At 36.2% G+C, this 20,027-nt stretch overlaps 1 protein-coding gene and 1 pseudogene across 5 annotated transcripts in view; both read left to right on the top strand.

The window, feature by feature from the left end:
• Trim37 (tripartite motif containing 37) overlaps positions 1–20,027 on the top strand; it is a 190,459-nt gene that overhangs the window by 49,450 nt on the left and 120,982 nt on the right. For all 5 annotated transcript variants that reach the window (XM_076869753.1, XM_076869752.1, XM_076869755.1 and 2 more), the window contains 3 exons: positions 13,205–13,384; positions 15,295–15,409; positions 19,547–19,765. In XM_076869753.1, the coding sequence (XP_076725868.1) occupies positions 13,205–13,384; positions 15,295–15,409; positions 19,547–19,765 (514 nt within the window). The remainder of the gene's footprint in view (positions 1–13,204; positions 13,385–15,294; positions 15,410–19,546; positions 19,766–20,027) is intronic.
• LOC143409829 (large ribosomal subunit protein uL30 pseudogene) lies at positions 9,403–10,122 on the top strand (annotated as a pseudogene).

Below are 20,027 nucleotides of genomic sequence, written 5' to 3'. Positions count from 1 at the left end.
TAGAATATGTGAGGCACTGGGTTTGATCCTGAGCACCATGTAAAGAATAAAAGTATTGTGTCCATCTGCAATTAAAAATGTTTTAAAAAGTTATTGTACTTAAAGGCATTGTAGTAGAAATTAGACAAATCACACATACAAACATAAACATGTATGTATATGTATGAATTCCAAAATGGCTTCAAGTACCTTAATACATAGTCTCTGAAGGTGGGGATTGAAAGCAAATGAAAGAGAATACAAAAAAAAAAAAAAAAAGGGAAACATATCTCAATTAGTGATGATTTATTAAATGCAATGGAGGGGCACATTTTAAGGGAAAAATGGTGACTGGCTACAACAAGGTCTGAGTTTTATAGGGCCACATTGCGGGAAAAGTTTGTCATTTACTTTTGGCGGGTGGGCTTTTAGCAGGCCAGGGAACTTTGTCAGGTAAGGGAAACTGCGAAAGATTAGAATCCTCAGTTGTCCTTGTTGTGTGTGTGTCTGTCCCACCAAAGGGTTCTAAGTTTCCACCTCCTTCATTCCAGATGACTTGGGGCGAATTCATCTTATCTGGCTACCCTCTGTTGAGGTCTTCCAGTGAGGAAGTGCTAAGGAGGTGTGGAATAGGGGAATTCCCTGTTAGAGATCTGGAGTAGGATAAGAAGGTGGGGGTTATACAGTCCTGGTGGTTGTGGCTTGAGGAGTTATAGAGAAAGGGAACTTCAGCGTCTAGTGGGTGATTCCTTATGGGGTTTAGGAGAATCATGTTGTGAGTGAAGGAGGAAAATGGCTTTTGCATGTTCTTAGGAGGTGATCTGGGTTAGTCAGGTAACCTTTTCAAGAAATTGCTTCTGTACAAAGTTAAAGCAGGGGGAAAAAAGATTATTATAAGAAAAATGAGTATTAGAGGGGTTAAAAGAGGGAGAAGCACTGGGCATGGTGGTGCATGCCTGTAATTCCAGTGACTTGGGAGGCTGAGGTAGGAGGATCACGAGTTCAGAGCCAGCCTCAGCAATAGCAAGGTGCTAAGTAACTTAGTGAGACCCTGTCTCTATATAAAATGTAAAATAGCGCTGGGGATGTGGCTCCGTGGTTGAATGCTCCTAGGTTTAAGTTCTGGTATGCCCCCACACACACACCAAAAAGGGAGAAGCCAGGAAGTCCACTGTTTTAGGTTTTTCAGTGAGGCCCACCAGGAATCAGCTAGTTCTTTCTACTGATCCAGTGGGTCCTGTAGTTGTTTAACCTCATTCCTTACCGGTCCTGATTGATTGACATAGAAGCAGTATTCTTCCCTGAGGAAAAGGTATAGGTCACCTTGTTCAGAAGTAAGGAGATCTAGGCCCAGATGATTTTGCAGGACGACAGACCCCAGGGAATCCAATTGATTTTGTAAAGTCAATACCAAATCGGAAACCTGTTGAATATCTTCCATAACCTGTTCTGACAACTTTTTATAGTAGTGAATAGAAGTTCCTGATTCCGCTGTGCCTGTGCCAATTCCAGTGGATATCTCTAGCCCTATGAGTAAGGGAATAAACTGGTGGGCTCATCTAGTGTGTGTTATTATCGGATTAGGCAAACTTTTGCTTATTAGGTAAAAGGCCAGTTTGAAGAGTAAGGAAGACCAAGGTACAGAGGCCAGTCCAATTTTTTGGTGAGGAAGGGTAAATATGAACCTTGCAAAGGAAAAATGCCTCAGAATTTATGGGGCACCAGGACTACGGGGCTGACACAAGTTTTAAGTCATTTAAAGAACTATTTTTCTTTTAAATGCCCAGGTATGGCTGTACTTTGGTTATAACTGTTTTTGGTAGGTGTTTTAAGATCGATCTGGTCAAATTGACCTTGTTCCTATCTATTGTTAAGAATCGGCTGAGTTCCCTCAAAGGGGTCACTCTTGGGAACTTGAGGGAAGCCTCTTAGCACCTCTAGTGCCTTCTTCCAGAAGGGGTCAGGATCTCATTGACCATATGACTTCCCTTGAAAGTATTAGGGACATCTCCTTCTCCAATGGCCCTCCTATTTGCAGCTTGTGTACTGGATGGCTTTCTGTACTCCAGCATCTCATTGGTCCTCCTGATTGGGAGGTCAGTGACCCAGAGTTGCAAAGCCCTTAGAGAAGTGCTGTCATTCCCTGGGTCCAAGCTGGCCTCAGAGGGCAAGAGCCAGGTATTGGTTTATTTTTCTTTCTTGAACCTTTTATTTCCTTAACTTTAGTCTATGCCAGTTTCACCAGTCTTAACAGTACCAGGTTTTACCTTTAATGTCTATAACTTTATATTTTACCCCTTCTGTTTAATTGGAGTCGATATTCTTTAGAAGTTGTACTTCTTTTAGGCACTAACAGAGAACAGTTAGGTTTCCAAGGAAAATATAAAATGAAATTAACAAGAGTAAAAATATTTAGTTTGTATAATAGCTATGAGTCAATAAACATAATTTTTATAATCTCAAACCTTTACTTTAAACTTTAGTTTCAAGAACACCAGTTTGGTAAAATGTTCTTCTAAACCTTAAACTTTAAAGACTTATATACATGGAAGATAAGATGAAGAAGCCAGTAACAGGATTACACTGATGTTCTTCTCTTCTTTTTTTTTGGTGCTGGGGATTGAACCCATGGCCCTATGCATGCAAGGCAAACACTCTACCAACTGAGCTGTATCCCCAGCCCTACACTTATGTTCTTATATTAACCAAGTTTAGTTTTCAAAGTAAAGTTCAGAATCTGTAATGTAGTATAGTACTCTAACAGTTGTTTTTAACCAGAGTTCTAGAAACCTAATTCCTTCAAGACTAGTTTCTCTAAAGAATAGAACAACACAGAAATTATCCTGCTAGATAACAGCAGATTAATGTTTTAAGAAATCCTTGTTACTTTAACCTGTAGAGGATTAAACTTTGGTTTATATCAGTACATTTATATTTGACCTTAGTTTTTTTTAAAAAAAAAAAAAACCTTGAATAACTGATTGTGCTACTTATAAATGACCAATTTAGTTACACACAAATTTTTTGAAATTTACCCTCCACAGACTTTCTGCAAGAGATTCTACAACTTTTTACTTTACCACACAAAAGATGTTCTCATCCTTCTACTTTTCACATTCTGAACAATCCTTATGAAATTTCTGAGTTTTCCCAATTACTCCTCTTAATAAGATGAAATACTTTATGCTGTTTACACTACTTTTAATTGAAACACAGCTGAAACTTTTGGACTCTTTGCATATAGAATTACACCTGTTAGAACTTTTAGTAACCTTGCTTTAATGAAGACCCCAAACAAGCTAATCTTAAAACTCTATTTTCATTTACCAGTTTATAAAAACACATTTAGTCTTTAAATATATTACCTTTTGGGGTTTAAGAAGCAGTTGATGTTTTAACACTTTAACTTTGAAAATTAATCAGATGTCTCTTGTAACACATTTATGATTAACCCCATTGATGTTGATTAAAACTGATTTACTCATATTTAAATGTAAAAACCAAGATACCAGACAAGTGTAGTTAGCAGAAAAATCCTAGAAACAATGGCTAGACATTTTATGAAAACCAGTACTCTGTTAATTGTCTTGACCACCTAGAAAACTTGTGTTAGTCATTTTAAAGACATTTTTACTCTCATCTGTTTACCTAATTTAAATTGTCACATGACCTAAAAGATACTTGGATCTATTTCTCTTAATTTTTAATTTATTATGAGTGCTCATTTATCTGTATGCCAACTTTGATACCATGTACATGGTACATGAACACCAGCACATATGTAGACACAACAACACAATACCCAGGTATGCACACATACACAAAACAGGAAACAGATCTTGTAGTTGTTTGTAGGTAGATCTCTACAGGTAGGATTTTGTAAATGGAGATTTTTCCAATGTATTTGAGAGTTAGCCCTCTGAACATGGTGTAAAAACCTCTATAGTTAGGTAAAATAAGACTGATCAGAAAAATATTTTAATTTAGGCATGCAGGATCAAATGTAGATTTACCATAAAACCACAAGCTGAAAAATACAGAATTTGGGAAAGAACAGATGTTCTAGAAAAAATTGACAAATCTATAATTAGTAAAGGGGCATGTCAAACATCTTCATTAGACCAGAGTGCACTTTTGGCTCAGATTAAAATCAATTTAGGTATTGAAAGAATGAGAGAGCTTTTAATCCTTAGACTCTTACTTGAGAATACTTACCTATCATTCCATTTTCCCTTCCTTGTGCTGTAGTTTTAGGGAGGAACTTGTTAAGAAAGCAGGGTTGTAGAGTGCAAGAACAGAGAAGATAGCCAGCCATTTAGGTTTGAATTTAAAAGTGACACTTTTTTTTCCCTTTTGGTCTCAAGCTGGTTTTGGACAATCATCTCTGCAAGCTCTGTAAGACTTAGAGAGACTTGGTTATCAAAGATAAGTAAGGGAAGCTGCTGTTTTGAGCTTAACTGGCAAAACCTCATATGAAGAGCATTTTAAACATTTTTTTTTCCTTTTGTAAAACCAGTCTCTTGAGGTGTGGTCCCAGAGTTTCCTTCCTCTGGGACCCTTTTCCCAGTTAGTAATCAGGCTAGGTTGAATGCAGAAAATTATTAGGCATCTCCTTTATCTCAACTGTGATTACGTCATCCCCTAATATTGCTTTTGAGGATGAAGCTTCCCTCTGAACAAAAATAAAGAGAACAGAACATGGGCACCTTTGCTGAGAAAGCTCTCTCTTTGGCTAGGAGACAGCTCCCTGGTGCTGGAGCTTCTTGGGTAAGCAGTTTCTTCCTTTCCTTCCATGACCTCTAGCTGGGGCCTCACTCAGTATGGAGGATATTAACTTCGTAATAACTATTTTAATTTAAGGAAAGACATTTGTCAGCTAGTTGTGTCCTTAAAATGTCCTACATGTTCCCTTTGTCCTTTTGGGTCCTCATACTACCCAGGCCCATGATTTCATATTATGCCCCTCAATTTGAAGTGAGAGGCAGGCCTATTAGTGCTCTGGGTGATATCTCCTCTAGAGAAAATAAATAATTTGGATTCCTGAACCAGGATAGATGTGGGGGTAGTTTTACTCCAAGTAACTAAAACAGATTTTCTGCTCTTTTTTTCCTGCCAGATGAGAGGAGTACAGAAGAAAATGTATCTTCTTAGAGTCTAGAGAAGGCTGTCTAATTTTAAAGCTTAAGGGAGCTTTATCTTGAGACTCTGTCATAATGGGTTCCTGTTTAAGAGGCAGACAGTGTGGACAGAATTGGCATAGAAGCATTTCTGAAAAGTGAGAGATTGCTTGGTTCACACTCTGGGGATTAAATGGGTCACCTCTTTTCCAGAACCCTCAGACCAGACCAAGATTTCATCTCAGGATCTAAGATTCATTGAGTGAGGGTGCCCTCCATCATCAGAAACAGAGACAGATAATGGTCAATATTTGCTACCCCAGAGGGCTGTCAGGGTCAAATTTAGAATATGAGACCTTCATGCAGAACCAGGGAGTGACCCTGGCCAGCTGTCTTCAGTTGTCTGAAGCCTTCCTCTGTCTCACGCACCAAATTTCTTTTCTTTTTTCTTTTTTTTTAATATTTATTTTTTAGTTGTAGTTGGACACATTATCTTTATTTCACTTATTTATTTTTATGTGGTACTGAGGATCCAACCCAGGGTCCTGCATGTGCAAGGTGAGCGTTCTACCGCTAAGCCACAAATTTCCACGCACCAAATTTCTCACACAGAAAAGGAACTAGAGCAAGCCAGGACAAATATTCCCAATACCTAGGTGAAAGGGGAATCCAACCCACCTCTTGACTTTTGACTGACAGCAGAGTGACATCAGATTTTTCAAGTCCCCACTGTCATGACAACTCTGGGTCACCTTGGCCTATGCTGACTGGTTCTCATTGGATTTCTAACCATACCTTCTTAACAGATTTTATAGCTGGTAGGAACTATCTTTATCTCCCAGAGTTTCAGAATCTGGTCACAAAAGTCTCCTCCTTCAGAATAATTTGGGTTCCTTTTGTCCATATTATCTTGAGCTTATATTTTTCCTGTGTGTAGTTTCCTGATGAATTGACATATTCTGTCTACTTAGGCTGGGCAGGGCTGCAGGTAAATTGCTTCTTGGAAATGAAAGCATTTGGGGGTTACCAATGGGTCCCATTTGATAGAATTATCATATACAACATTTAGCTTTTAAAATGTCACAGATGTCCGCATGAGCTATACTTAAGATGTCTAATGCCATTTGATTTTTGTAAAATACCATTCTTTTGGCATTACCTATGTGTTCAGTAGAGATCCCTTTATCTGTGTCAATTAGGGTTTTCTTAGTAAAGTTAGTTAGGACCTTTATGTGCCACATTACATCTTTTAGACCAATATGAGGGATAAATATTGGAGCTAGATAGTCATACTAGCCTTCACGGAAACACAGATCAAGCTTGCCTATGTAGGAAGTTAGGAAGATTTGTAAGTCTTACGTTAATCCAGAAGAAAGCTTGTGACTCTGACAGTCTCTCTTGATAGTTACCAGGCATTCCTGTCTGTGAAACTTACCTTTGTATCCTCCAGCTTTACTTACTTTTGGTGGGGTTCATCTGCTATTTCAGGGGCAGTAAATGAAGAGGGCTGGGGTCAGGGGCTTATGGAATGGGAAGTCAGTGATAATCAATGGTAGAGCAGAGCAAGGTGTGCAAAATGAGGACTTTGAATAAAAGTAAAAGAAAGCTTGGTGGTAAAGAACTTCAGGTCATTTGCCATTTCCTTACAAGAAATTGTCCAAGTTTTGGAGGATTTGGGGGTCCAGGTCCTGGATTCTGAATTCTGGCCATCAACTTAGGTTGTCTAATTTAGGTTGTGGTCAGATCTGTGTACTTAGCCTAATAAGACATTTACTTTTGAGATCAGATTGGAAATGGACAATCTAAAAACTTTTTATTTAATGAGACAACCTAAAGGGGAGTCCTATGGGATAGAGCCCCCATGTTGGAGAGTTTTGACCTGGGTTGGCGGTCAAAATCAAAGCATCCCTTGATGTCTCCCAACACCAGACAGAGTTCCATCAGAGAATGAGGGGACATCCCCTCCTGCAATCCCATTGGTGGGAAGACTCCTGGAGTCTGGATGAGCCAGAAGGTGAGGGTCTTGGGTAGGGTGTCTTTGTGAGAGACCAGAAGGAATTTTACCTTTCTGAAGAATGAGAAGACTTATGTTGCTTGCAGGAAGAAAATGGCAAAAAAATGGCTTCTGATCTGTAGGTCTGAGAAGGAAGAAATAGGAGAGGATAGGGTTAGGAGAATGCCTCCTACACCAATGAAGGACCTGATACATGTCCTTGCTCTATCCATATGGCAGTAAAGCAGCAAAAATCTAGCCCATGATTGGGATTGAGTACTGGCTGCCATTAAGCTATGATGTACTTGGAAAGCATGAAGGGCCACCTCCTATCAGGAGGAAAGAAGGAAAGGAATGGAAGGAAGATGAGAAAAGATGGTAGAGGTTCATTAGGATAAGGAGAGGTAGAGAGTCCCCAATCCTGTTTTGGGTTTCTGCACCAAATGAAAGAAAATACAAAAAGAAAAAGGGAGACTGACCTCAATGGATTGGTTATGTTTAATTAAGCAACAGAAGGGCACATTTTCAAGGGGAAAATGGCGACTGGCTACAACAAGGGTCTGAGTTTTGTAAGGTGTAGCAGGGTCACATCATGGGAGGAGTTTGTCATATATTTTTGGAGGGCTTACTTTTAGAGGCAGGGGAACTTTGGCAAATAAAGGAAATTATGAAAGGTCAGAGTCCTCAGTTTCCATTTTCCCCCAAAGGGTTGTAAGTTTCCACCTCCTTCAGGCAGAAAAAATATTTAAATGAATAATGATAAACAGAATCTCAAACAGGAAAAAAAAGATGTTATATGTACAGAAACAAAAGAATGAAATCAGTCTGAGGGTGTGGCTCAGTGGTACAGCACTTATTTAATAGTGTAAGATCCTGTAATCCCAGTGACTCAGGAAGCTCAGGTATGAGAATTACAAATTTTAAGACCAACCTCAGCAACTTAGCAAAGCCCTAAAGACTTAGTGAGAACCTGTCTGAAAATAAACAAAAGGGTCTGGGGATGTGGCTCAGTGTTAAGCCACCCTGATTTAAATCTCCAGTACCACCCCCACCCCTGCCACCCATGAAAAAAGGGGGCAAGAATGAAATCAGATTTCTCATTTGAAATAAAGTGAAATGGAAATACTGCATTTTTTTTACAAAAATATCTTATCAACCTAGCTTTCTGTATCTACCAAAAATATCATTTAAAAAGTTAAAGTGAAAAAAAGACATTTGCAGACATATTTTCAGACCTAGACTATAAGAAATGCTTCAGGTAGAAGGGGGAAAAATGACACTTGGCTATCTAAATTTGAATCTAAAAGAGAGGGGAGGAAGAAAGAGAAGAGTACCAGAAATGGAAAATATGAGAGTAGATTTAAACATTTTTTTTTAAATTAAAGTAACATTGAAAGAGAATTAACGCTTTGGGAAAGTAAATTTATTGAAATAAATGCATGATGGCAATCAGGTAAAGATTAAAAACTGAGTACATAGACATACAATTTAAGAGTCTGATGTTATTCTGTAACCGGTGCAATTGAAAGCTAATCTGTAATAAGTTAGATTATGTACCTTTGTATTAATTTCCTTTATGTGCTTAAAAAAAAAAAGCCACAAATTTGGTGGTGTAAAACAATAAAAATTTATTCTCTCACTTTCCTGGAATTCAGAAGTCTGCAATCTATTGCTGAACCAAAATCAACCTTTTAGTACCATTGTGCTTGTTCCAGAGACTCAAGGGGAGAACTCATTCCCTGCCTTTTCTACCATCTGGTGACTGCCAGCATTCCTTGGCTTGTTGCCTTACCACTCCAATATGTGTTTCTATGGTTACATTGCCTTGTCTTTCTGGTCTCATGTCAGATTTTCCTCTGCTTTCCTCCTATAAGGACATTTATTACACTTAGGCTCCATCTGTGTAATTCAGGATAATTTCCTCAGTCTCATAATTCTTAGCTTTATACAGTAACATGCGCTCTTATTTGCCATAGAAGATAATATTCATAGGTTTTGGAGATTAGGATGTGGATATCTTATGGGGGAAGAGAGAGATTATTGTCCTACCACAACAGAGAACTATTAGGTAACAGATATCCAGCTAACATGGCAAGAAAGAAGATAAAATGGGATTATAAAACAAATAGATTAAATTTACATTAACCCACTTAAAAGATGGAGATTGGCTCTTTTTTTGTCTGGAAACTTGGAAGGTATCAAAAAGAACATTCCTGGGCTGGGATATAGCTCAGTGGCAAAGTGTCTGCCTTGCATTCTCAAAGCCCTGGGTTTGATCTCCAGTTCCAAAAATGGTGGAGGGGAAAAAAAAAAAAACCCACCAAAAAGAAGATTCCTGCTATGCCAGAAACCCCTAAGAAAAGTGAAGGTATTTGGCAGAACTGTAGGTAAAAATCATCTGAGAAAAAGTTTGCCCGAAATATGCTTTGGAAGGCAAGGAGGAAGCTTATCTATGAAGAAGCTAAGCACTGTCATAAGGAATACAGACAGACATACAGAACTCAGATTTCAATGGCTAGGATGACATGAAAAGCTGGCAATTTCTATTACCTGAAGACCCATAATAGCATTTGTCATCCAGATCAGAGTTATCTATGGGGTGTACCCAAAAGGTCCATAAGATATTGTACTTTCTTTGCGTTTACTGGATCCTTAATGGCATCTTTCTTAAGCTCAACAATGGTTCAGTTAACATGCTGAGGATTGGGCACATCCATATATTGTATGGGAGTAATTGAACCTGAAGTTGGTAAATGAATTATTTTAGTGTGATGATGGCAAAATTAAGAAGTGAATTAACTTGACAGATAAATCTTTTGTAAATATGGCATCATCTGCATGGAGAGTCTGATTCATGAGAGCTATACTATTGAAAAACATTTCAAAGAAGCAAGTAACTCCCTGTGGCCCTTCAAATTATTTTCTCCATGAAATGGAATGAAGAAAAAGACCATTCATTTTGTGAAGATGGAGATAGCTTGGCTAAAAAATGCAAGATTGAAGTATGTGCTGTCCACCAGAAATTCATTTTAAATATAAAGAGGGTTGGAGATAAATTTAGTTCATAGGTAGAGGGCTTGACTATTATGAGTAAGCCCCTGGGCTTGATTTCCAGTACCACACACCCTGTAAATGGCATATCATTTAAAACCTTCTTAAAGGCTCGCTCTTTGGGTATTGGGTATTGAACCCCATGCATGCTCTACCACTGAGCTACATGCCTCGACCTGTTTATTTTTTATTTTGAGACAGGGTCTCACTAAGTTGTTGAGATTGGCCTCAAACTTGCTATCCTCCTGCCTGAACTTCCTGGGTTTCTGGAATTATGGGCATACACCCACTGGACCTAGCCAGATTATTTTTAAGAGCATGTATTTACCAAGATATTACATATTCAGGATCATGAAACATGTCTGAATGAACTCAGAATGATTTAAAGTATGTTTTCTCACCAAAATGGAATTTAGATAGTAAACATATTTTGAAAATATCAAAATAATACTTCTCCATAACTTCTGGATCAAAAAGGAATCCACAAGATTTTTTAAAAGTGTTTCTGACTGAATCAGAAGGTCAAGAGTATTATATTTCCCAGAGGAAAAAGGAAAAGAAAAGTAGGAGACGATAGCATGTAAAGCAAAGGGAGAGCAGGAGACTAGAGGAAAGGGACCAGTGAGTGGGAGGAGCGGAGAAGTGCTGGGGAAGGTTTTGGGCGAAATTATATTATTATATTGTACAACTATAATGCACCAGTAAAAAAGAAGTGTTTCTGACTGAATGAAAATGAAAACACATTATACCAGAATTTGTAGTATGTTGCTAAAGTAATAGGTGGATAGACATTTATAGTGCTAAATGTCTATAAATGAAAATCAGAAAGGTCTCAAATCAATAACCTCTACTTCTGTGTTGTAGGTTAGAAAAAAGAAAAATGCAATGTAAGGAACAAAAAAAATCAAAGCAGAATCCAGTGAAATAAAAAAAAAAAAAGCAATAGAGAAACACTGAAAACAATTTGAAAGCTAATGCTATGTAGTTTTAAGAATTGTAATAAGGACTGGGGATGTGGCTCAAGTGGTAGCGTGCTCGCCTGGCATGCGTGCGGCCCGGGTTCGATCCTCAGCACCACATACAAAACAAAAGATCTTGTGTCCGCCGAAAACTAAAAAACAAATATTAAAATTCTCTCTCTCTCTAAAAAAAAAAGTAATAAAGTACAGTAATCAGAACATTATGGTATTAGCATGAGGATAGGCAAAACTGATCAGTGGAATATAATAGTGTCTTGGAATAAATCCACACACAGAGCCAACTGATTTTTTGGAAATATACAAAGGCAATTCCATGGTGAAAGGATAATAATGTTTAAATATTTCAGAACCCCTGTACACCCCCCCCACACACACACACAATGAACTTGGAGCCACTCATCCTGTATATAATGATTAACTCAAAGTTGACCATAATTTAAATGCTAAAGTTGTTTAGTTTGATGCTGATAGATTCAACCTAGGGACTCTCCCACTTAAATAAGATTTCCAACCCTACTTTAGGAATTTAAAGTTCACATGGTCTTACAAATGGTAGTAATCTTACTATTGTTGATAATAGTATTGAAGATTCTATTTTTTAAAAAGATTGGAATTTGTGCACTTATTAGATATTATCTAAATACCTTCCTAGTACTATTCTATTCTGATGAAACTGGATATAATTTGTTTTTCACTTAACATTTTAGTAACCCTAGAAAAGGATTCCGAATGCTTTTTCATTAAATATTGAAATGCCATTTAATTATGGAATTCAGGGTTTAACAGTAGGGTAGCTGAAATCATGTAAATAGTCCAGTCGATTTTTTAATATGAGAACTCTGCAGAATTGCTTGCATAATTTAATTATACTTAAATATGTTTATAAAGGGTTAGGGTTAGCATAGATATATGTAGGATTTCAGGGGAAATTTGCATGTAAGTGACATCCTGGGTTTGATTTTTAGGAGTGAAGAATGACTTCTTTCGGAAAGGGGAAATTTCAAGTTGTTTAAGGAAATAGTTTGATAGAAGGAAAGAATTTGGGTTGTGACATTCATATATAAGGTTTAGTTTTATCTAATGTTGGAGTTGAGATGCTATGTACATAATTTTACTTGGATTAATTGCCATGTGAGAAATGTTCAGTCTTTCTCTCTCACGACTTAAAAGAACTAATTAAAAAACTGTTTTGCCTAAACACTGTATGTCTTTTCATACAAAGCATATGAGTTTTCAGAAATCGTTTTATATCAATTTTAAGCTTTTATCTGAGCTTGAATCTAGACATATTTGATCATTTTCATTAATATCCTTTCTCCCACATTTTCAATATTCTTGATTGTATTTGAGTTTCCAGTTTTCACTTTACTCATTTTAAAAGTAGATATAAAAAATTGTTTTTTTAGATGAAATTGACAGTTAATTATTTTGAATAACTTTCCCAATGTATACTTAATTTCCATTAGAAATTTTTATAGGTTTAAATTTTTTAATTCATAAGTTGCTTTATTATAACTTATTGGAAAAGTGTAGTGATGTATTTTTAAATTTATATTTTAAAATCTCATGGTGATAATTCTCAAAGGATAATAGAAATAAAATATATGTATGGAAATACAAATAACAAAGGAAAAAAATTCACAGCATTGGTAAAATCCACTTTGAAGTATTTGTTTATATGAAATTTATTATTTTAGGTGCTGTTTCATTCATAATATATTGGTAAACTTTTTTTTTTTTTCACTACTGGGGATTGAACCCAGGGCCTCGTGCATGCTAGGCAAATGCTCTATCCCGGAACAGTGTCCCAGCCCCCTTGGTAAACATTTTTATGAGGAAAATAGGACCCTTATGCCAGTCATGTTTTGGTGGCTCATTCAGTATATTGCTCTTTTTGTAAACTCGTATAATCCTTTATGAAAGAAGTTTAGCTTGTGTGTATGTATGTATGTATGTGTGTGTATATGTGTATACACATATACACACACACACGTATATATGTTGTGAAATTTCTTCTCAAATGATTACTGTCCTTGTTTTTTACTTTGCTCACTCTATATTAATAGTCTGTTTTTCAATTTTAGATATGAATATCGTGTGGAGATGGTTCACCAGTCCTGCAATGATCCTACTAAAAATATCATTCGAGAATTTGCATCTGACTTTGAAGTTGGAGAATGCTGGGGCTATAATAGATTTTTCCGTTTGGACTTACTTGCAAATGAAGGATACTTGAATCGACAAAATGATACAGTAATTTTAAGGTAAAAGGAAATATTTGATATTGTGACTTTTATTATGGATGAAATAATGTCAAAATTTAAAGTCCATTCATTTAATGAAGAAGAGTACTAAAATCTATACTAACTTTACTAGTTTCTTAACTATTTAATTTCAAATCCAAAGTATTTAAGTGTATGTAAATATCAGAAATTTGTTCAACATCTAGTTATTAAGTCCAAGTTAAAGGAAACTCACAGATTGAGGATCCCTAATCTAAAAACCTGGAATATTCTAAAATCCAAATCTTTTTTAAAAAATATTTTTAGTTGTAGATGGACACAATACCTTTATTAAATTTATATGTGTTGCTGAGGATCGAACCCAGAGTGCTAGGCAAGCACTCTACTATTAAGCCCCAATCTTAGCCCGAAAATCCAGATCTTTTTGAGTGCCAACTTGATGCCAAGAGTGGAAAATTCTACTACCTGATGTCATGTGAGGAGTCGCAAGTCAAAATGCAGCCACAGTAAAAATTTTGTATAAATTTCTTCCAGACCACGTGGAAGGTGTAATCTGAGAACAGTGAGGTATCAAATGCCTAACTTTTTTTCACTTGACAGGATACATTGTATTTGGTGACTGCTTTTACAAACCAACTTTCTAGAAAACAGCAAATTCAAAATAGGAGACTAGAGGGGGTCTGGGGAAACTCCATGGTAGAACTCTTGCCTCCACATGTGCAAGGCTCTGAGTTCAATCCCCAACACTGGAAGAAAAAAGTGGAATAGAGATAAAGCCAGCGTGTAATGCTTGTTCATATGTTTTTCACCAGAAGGAACAGACTATGCAATCACTGTAAAAAAACAGCCCCACTGAATGTTGGGGTAGCTTTTTTAAATTATTTTTTTTCCTGGTACTCAGGCTTGAATCCAGGGGCATTCTACCACTGAGCTACATCGCCAGCCTTTTTTTTCGTTTGAAACAGGATTTTGCCAACCCAAGGGCTCTCTACTACTGAGCTACACCTCTGGCCCTTTTATTTTTAATTCTTTTGAGACAGGGTCTTACTAAGTTTCTGATGCTAGGCTCAAACTTGAGAGCCTTCTGCCTCAGTATCTGGGATTACAGTCATGTACCACCACCAAGCCTGGCTGAGAACTCAAAATGTTTAAAAGAGGAGATTCAGATGGTCTGAACTGAGAAGTTTCAAAGTGTTTAATGGTTTAGAAAATTTTTATGAAAACAAAATTTTTTACCTAATTTCAATTATTCTGAATTCTTTTTGTCCTTAGCATGCTGAATAACTGAATTGCCATTTTATCAACCTTTACTTTTATGTCTTCTTCCTAGTTTTTCTGGGAGATAAAAGGGATATGATTTTTTTATGAACAAAAGGGATTTGATTTTTGGTGTAGGAAAAAAACGTTAATGATATTTTTTTGTATTTTCTTTTGGGGACATTATTTGAATTCTGCTTCATAATATTTCTGGGTTTTATTTTATTCTTTCAGTTATTCACAAAGAAAAATAATATTTTTATTCATTTTTTATGTGGTGCTAAGGATCATAATCAACATCACTATCATTAAAATAAGGCAAGAACAAAGACATGGTTCTTTAATAGGTTAATAAACTGATGTTTGATTAACTTCCCACGTTCATAACTGAAGCATAATAAACTGATGTTTGAATAACTTCCCACGTTCATAACTGAAGCATGAAATAGCAACAAATTATTTATATTATTGAACCTGGGTATGGTGGCACACTTCCATAATCCCAATGACTTTGAAGACTGAGGCAAGATAATTGCAAATTAGAAGTCACCCCCAGCTACTTAATAAGACCCTGTCTCAAACTAAAATTGTGGACTTTATAGATACAGATTCAAGGCTAGACTGTTAATATTTTACTGTTTGGGTTATTTTTCATGTGGAGCAATTCTTTTAAGGTTTCAGGTCCGTTCGCCAACTTTTTTTCAAAAATGTCGGGATCAGCATTGGTATATCACTCAGTTGGAAGCTGCGCAGACTAGTTATATCCAACAAATAAATAATCTTAAAGAGGTAAGGAAATAACATCTACTTCTGGTTTAGTGTTTCATACTGTCCATTTTGCCTGTTATATTTGGAAATTATATATTAAATATTTAATGCTTTTTATAATTTTGTAGAAAAAAAATCCAGTTATCCTGTTTCCCATCTTTTGAGCCTCTAGGTTCTGCATTTTCCTAGTTTGGTAGCCACTAAGCTATGGTTTGGCTATGTTGGTTTAATTTCATTAAAATTAAAGACATAGTAACTTAGTTTCAGTGGCCACGTTTCAAATGCTTGTGTTAGGGATTGCAGATGTAGATCATTTCTGTTATTGCTTAAAATTGTATTGCATAGTGTTGCTCTAGTTTGAGGTAAATTATCTGTGTTTCTCTCAGTGACTAAGGTAATTCTCCTCCACAATTTGTCTTGGATTTAAAGGATTCAAAAGTTGAATCTAAAGTTGCTTTGTGTCAGACTCTCTTTATGGTTGAATGAACCTTAGGGAAGATCCATTAATGAATTTTTACTTTAAAATGACAAAATTGCATGAGGAATTTTTTTCCCTTACTAGAAATTTGGGGTATTGTTAATAGACAAGAGAGAAAAATATAAAAAATATATATACATCTGGAGATTTTCATGTTAAGTGTGTTATTTTAAACTATTGGGGCTGGGTATGTAGTGTAGTGGCAGAACACTTGCTTAGTATGTGTAAGGCCTTGGATTCAATCCTTAGCTCTGAGAAAAAGAAAAAATAAAAACCTGCCTGTATTCAGTATAATTATTCACTGTAATTATTTATGTAGCTTGGGATAAATATGAAAGGAAGAGATTAAAGTATTTATTTTTGCTATAGATTTTTTCCCCTATAAACAGAGGCAAAAGTGGATAAAAGAGATAGTTCAAGAAATAGTTTTTAAGGCTGGGGATGTGGCTCAAGTGCTAGCGCGCTCGCCTGGCATGTGTGCGGTCCGGGTTCGATCCTCAGCACCATTTACAACGATGTTGTTTCCACCGAAAACTAAAAAATAAATATTAAAAAAAATTCTCTCTCTCTCTCCTTCTCTTAAAAAAAAAGAAAAAGAAATAGTTTTAGGAAATTAGGCACACACCTGTGATCCCTGTGACTTGGGAGTCTGAGGCAGAAGGATTGCAAGGTCCTGGCCAGCCTTAGCAACTTAGATCCTGTGTCAAAAAAATAATGAAAAGGGTTAGGGATGTGGTTCAGTGGCTAAGTGCCCCTGGGTTCAATCCCCAGTACAAAAAAAAAAAAAAAAAGAAAGAAAATAAGTAGTTTAAGGAATATCTAAATCCATTTTTTAAATTTGTTCTTTTAGATATACATGACAGTAGAGTATATTTTGATATATTGTACATACATGGACTATAACTTCCCATTCTTGTACATGATGTGATGTTATACTGGTTGTGTATTCATATATAAACATAAGTCCAATTCATTCTACTGGTTTTGCTATTCCTGTCTCCCCTCCTTTCCCTCACTCCCCTTTGTCTAATGCAATGAACTTCTATTCTTCTTTCCCTGCCCCCTGTTATGTATTACCATCCACGTATCAGAGAGATCATTTGGCCTTTGTTTTTTTGGGGAGATTGGCTTCTTTATGGCTGAGTAATATTCCATTGTGTGTATGTACTACATTTTCTTTATCCATTCATCGGTTGAAGGGCACCTAGGTTGGTTCCATAGCTTAGCTATTACAAATTGAGCTGCTATGAACATTGATGTGGCCGTGTCACTATAGTATGCTGATTTTAAGTCCTTTGGGTATAAACCAAGGAGTTGGATATCTGGGTCAAATGGTGATTCCATTCCAAGTTTTGTACGGAATCTCCATACTGCTTTCCATGATGGTTGTACCAATTTGCAGTCCCACCAACAATGTACAAAAGTACTTATCTCCCCACATCCTTCCAAACATTTATTGTTAGTTCTATAATTGCCATTCTGACTGGAGTGAGTTGAAATCTCCGTGTAGTCTTAATTTTCATTTCTTAATTGGTAGAGATGTTGAACATTTTTTTCATATATTTGTTGACTGATAGTATTTTTTCTTCTGTGAAGTGCCTTGTTCAGTTCCTTTTCCCATTTATTTTTGTGGCTATTTGGTTTTATTTGGTGTTAAGTGTTTTGAGTTCTTTATATATCCTAGAGATTCATGCTGTATCTGAGATGCAGGTGGCAAAAATTTTCTTCCATTCTATAAGATCCCTCTTCACATTCTTGATTGTTTCCTTTACTTGAAGAAGCTTTTTAGTTTGGTACTGTCCCATTTATTCATTCTTGATTTTACTTCTTGCACTTCAGGAATCTTATTGAGGTAAGTTCCTAAGCCAACATGATGGAGAGTTGGGCCTACTTTTCATTCTACTAGGCACAAGGTCTTTTGTCTAATGCCTAAGTCCACTTAGAGTTGAGTTTTGTGCAGGGTGAGCAATACAGGTTTAATTTCATTTGGCTACATATGGATTTTCAGTTTCCCAGCACCATTTGTTGAAGAGGCTATCTTTTCTCCAAAGTATGTTTTTGGTGTCTTTATCTAGCATTAGATAACTGTATTTATGTGGGTCTATCTCTGTGCCTTCTCTTCTGTACCATTGGTCTTCCTGTCTGTTTTGTTGCCAATACCATGCTGTTTTTGTTACGATAGCTCTGTAGTATAATTTGAGGATGGGTATTGCTTCACTTTTCTTGCTGAGAATTACTTTGGCTCTCTGGGCCTCTTATTTCCAAATGAATTTTATGACTGCTTTTTCTATTTCTATGAAGAATAGAAATTGCATTAAATAGCACTTCTGATAGTATGGTCATTTGACAATATTAATTCTGTCTATCTAAGAATATGGGTGATCTTTTCATCTTCTTTTTATTTTCAACATTGTCTTTGAAACTGTATACATTTCATCCACATAAGAATAATAAATACAAGGAATAAACATTGTGAAAAAGGCAAATTACATGATAATTCCTGTGCAAAATTCTTACAAATCTATGAAAACCTACTAGATTTAGTAAGGTTTTACAAAACTCACAGGGTGGAAACATTAATATCTCTCACAAAATAGTCCAAAAAGTATTGTTTGAAATGACAAAGATCATTTGTTATTTCCCCATTTTGTGTCAGGCATTTATATGGGGAGAATGGTGGATGTCATTTCACTGGTCCAGAATGTCTGGGGACTCCTGATCAGTCACTAAAGCACATCGGAAAGCATCCGGAGGTTTATTCAACTGGTATTTCTGGAGTTGATGTTCCCTGTTGGGCAGGGACCTTGAAGCTGTTACCCAGAAAACCCACATGTAATCTGATCTTTCCATCTTCTAAGGTCTTCTTCAATTTCTTTCTTTAAAATTCTGTAGTTTTCATTGTAGAGGTCTCTCACCTCTTTTGTTAGACTAATTCTGAAATATTTTATTTTGTTTTTGAGGCTGTTGTGAATGGGATAGTTTTCCTAATTTCTCTTTCAGTGGATTCATCACTGATGTATAGGAACTTGATTGATTTATGGGTGTTAATTTTATATCCTGCTACTTTGCCGAGTTCATTTATGAGTTCTAGAAATTTTCTGGTGGAGTTTTTTTTGAGCGATCTTCTAAATATAGAATCATGTTCTTGGCAGTAGGGGTAATTTGATAGTCTTCTTTTCCTATTTGTATCCCTTTAATTTCTCTTTTCTGTCTAATTGCTCTGGCTATTTCCTTCTGTGTTGAAGGCTTGAAAGAGGGCATGCTTGCCTTTTTCCAGTTTTTAGAGGGAATGCTTTAAATTTTTCTCCATTTAGAATGATGTTGGCCTTGGGTTTAACTTATATAGCTTTTACAATGTTGAGGTATGTTCCTACTATCCCTAGTTTTTCTGGTGTTTGGAACATGACTGGATGTTGTATTTTGTCAAATGCTTTTTCTGCATCTAGACCCATTTTTTTACATATTTTTTTTAGTTGTAGATGAACACAATATCTTAATATTATTTATTTTTTATTTGGTGCTGCAGATTGAACCCAGTGCCTGACACATACTAGGCAAGCATTCTACCACTGAGTCCCAGCCCCAACTCCTTGATCCATTTTTTAACTTTAAACTGTTTTTTTTCTATGCTCATGAGGCACTGCTTAAAACTAATGTTAATGCTGTTCTTGTTTTAAAAGAGACTTACCATTGAGCTGTCTCGAACTCAGAAATCAAGAGATTTGTCACCACCAGATAATCATCTCAGTCCCCAAAATGATGACACTCCAGAGATGCGAGCCAAGAAGTCTGGGTCATGCTCTGACATGCTTCTTGAAGGTGGCCCTACTACAGCTTCTGTAAGAGAGGCTAAAGAGGATGAAGAAGATGAGGAGAAGATTCAAAATGAAGATTATCATGTAATAATTAGGCCAGTTTTAGACTTATAAGAGAAATGATAGAATCATGGTTTCCAACATAGAATATAAGGGAAACGGTGTGCTTGAAAATTTTGTCCATTAATTTTCATTTTTGTACATGTTCTATAAATGTTAATGTTTATGAGTCAGAAGTGGTTGAGCATTTCAAGAGTCTAAAAGTTAATTTATTACAGAAAAATATACATTATATGAAGCAGACTTCTGAACACTCCAGAAATGAAACTATGTAAATTGTGGATTT

Source organism: Callospermophilus lateralis, chromosome 11, assembly GCF_048772815.1.
Source record: "Callospermophilus lateralis isolate mCalLat2 chromosome 11, mCalLat2.hap1, whole genome shotgun sequence".
Classification (NCBI taxonomy): Eukaryota; Metazoa; Chordata; class Mammalia; order Rodentia; family Sciuridae; genus Callospermophilus; species Callospermophilus lateralis.
The sequence above is the reverse complement of the archived record's forward strand: the minus strand, read 5'-3'. Positions and strand labels throughout refer to the sequence as shown.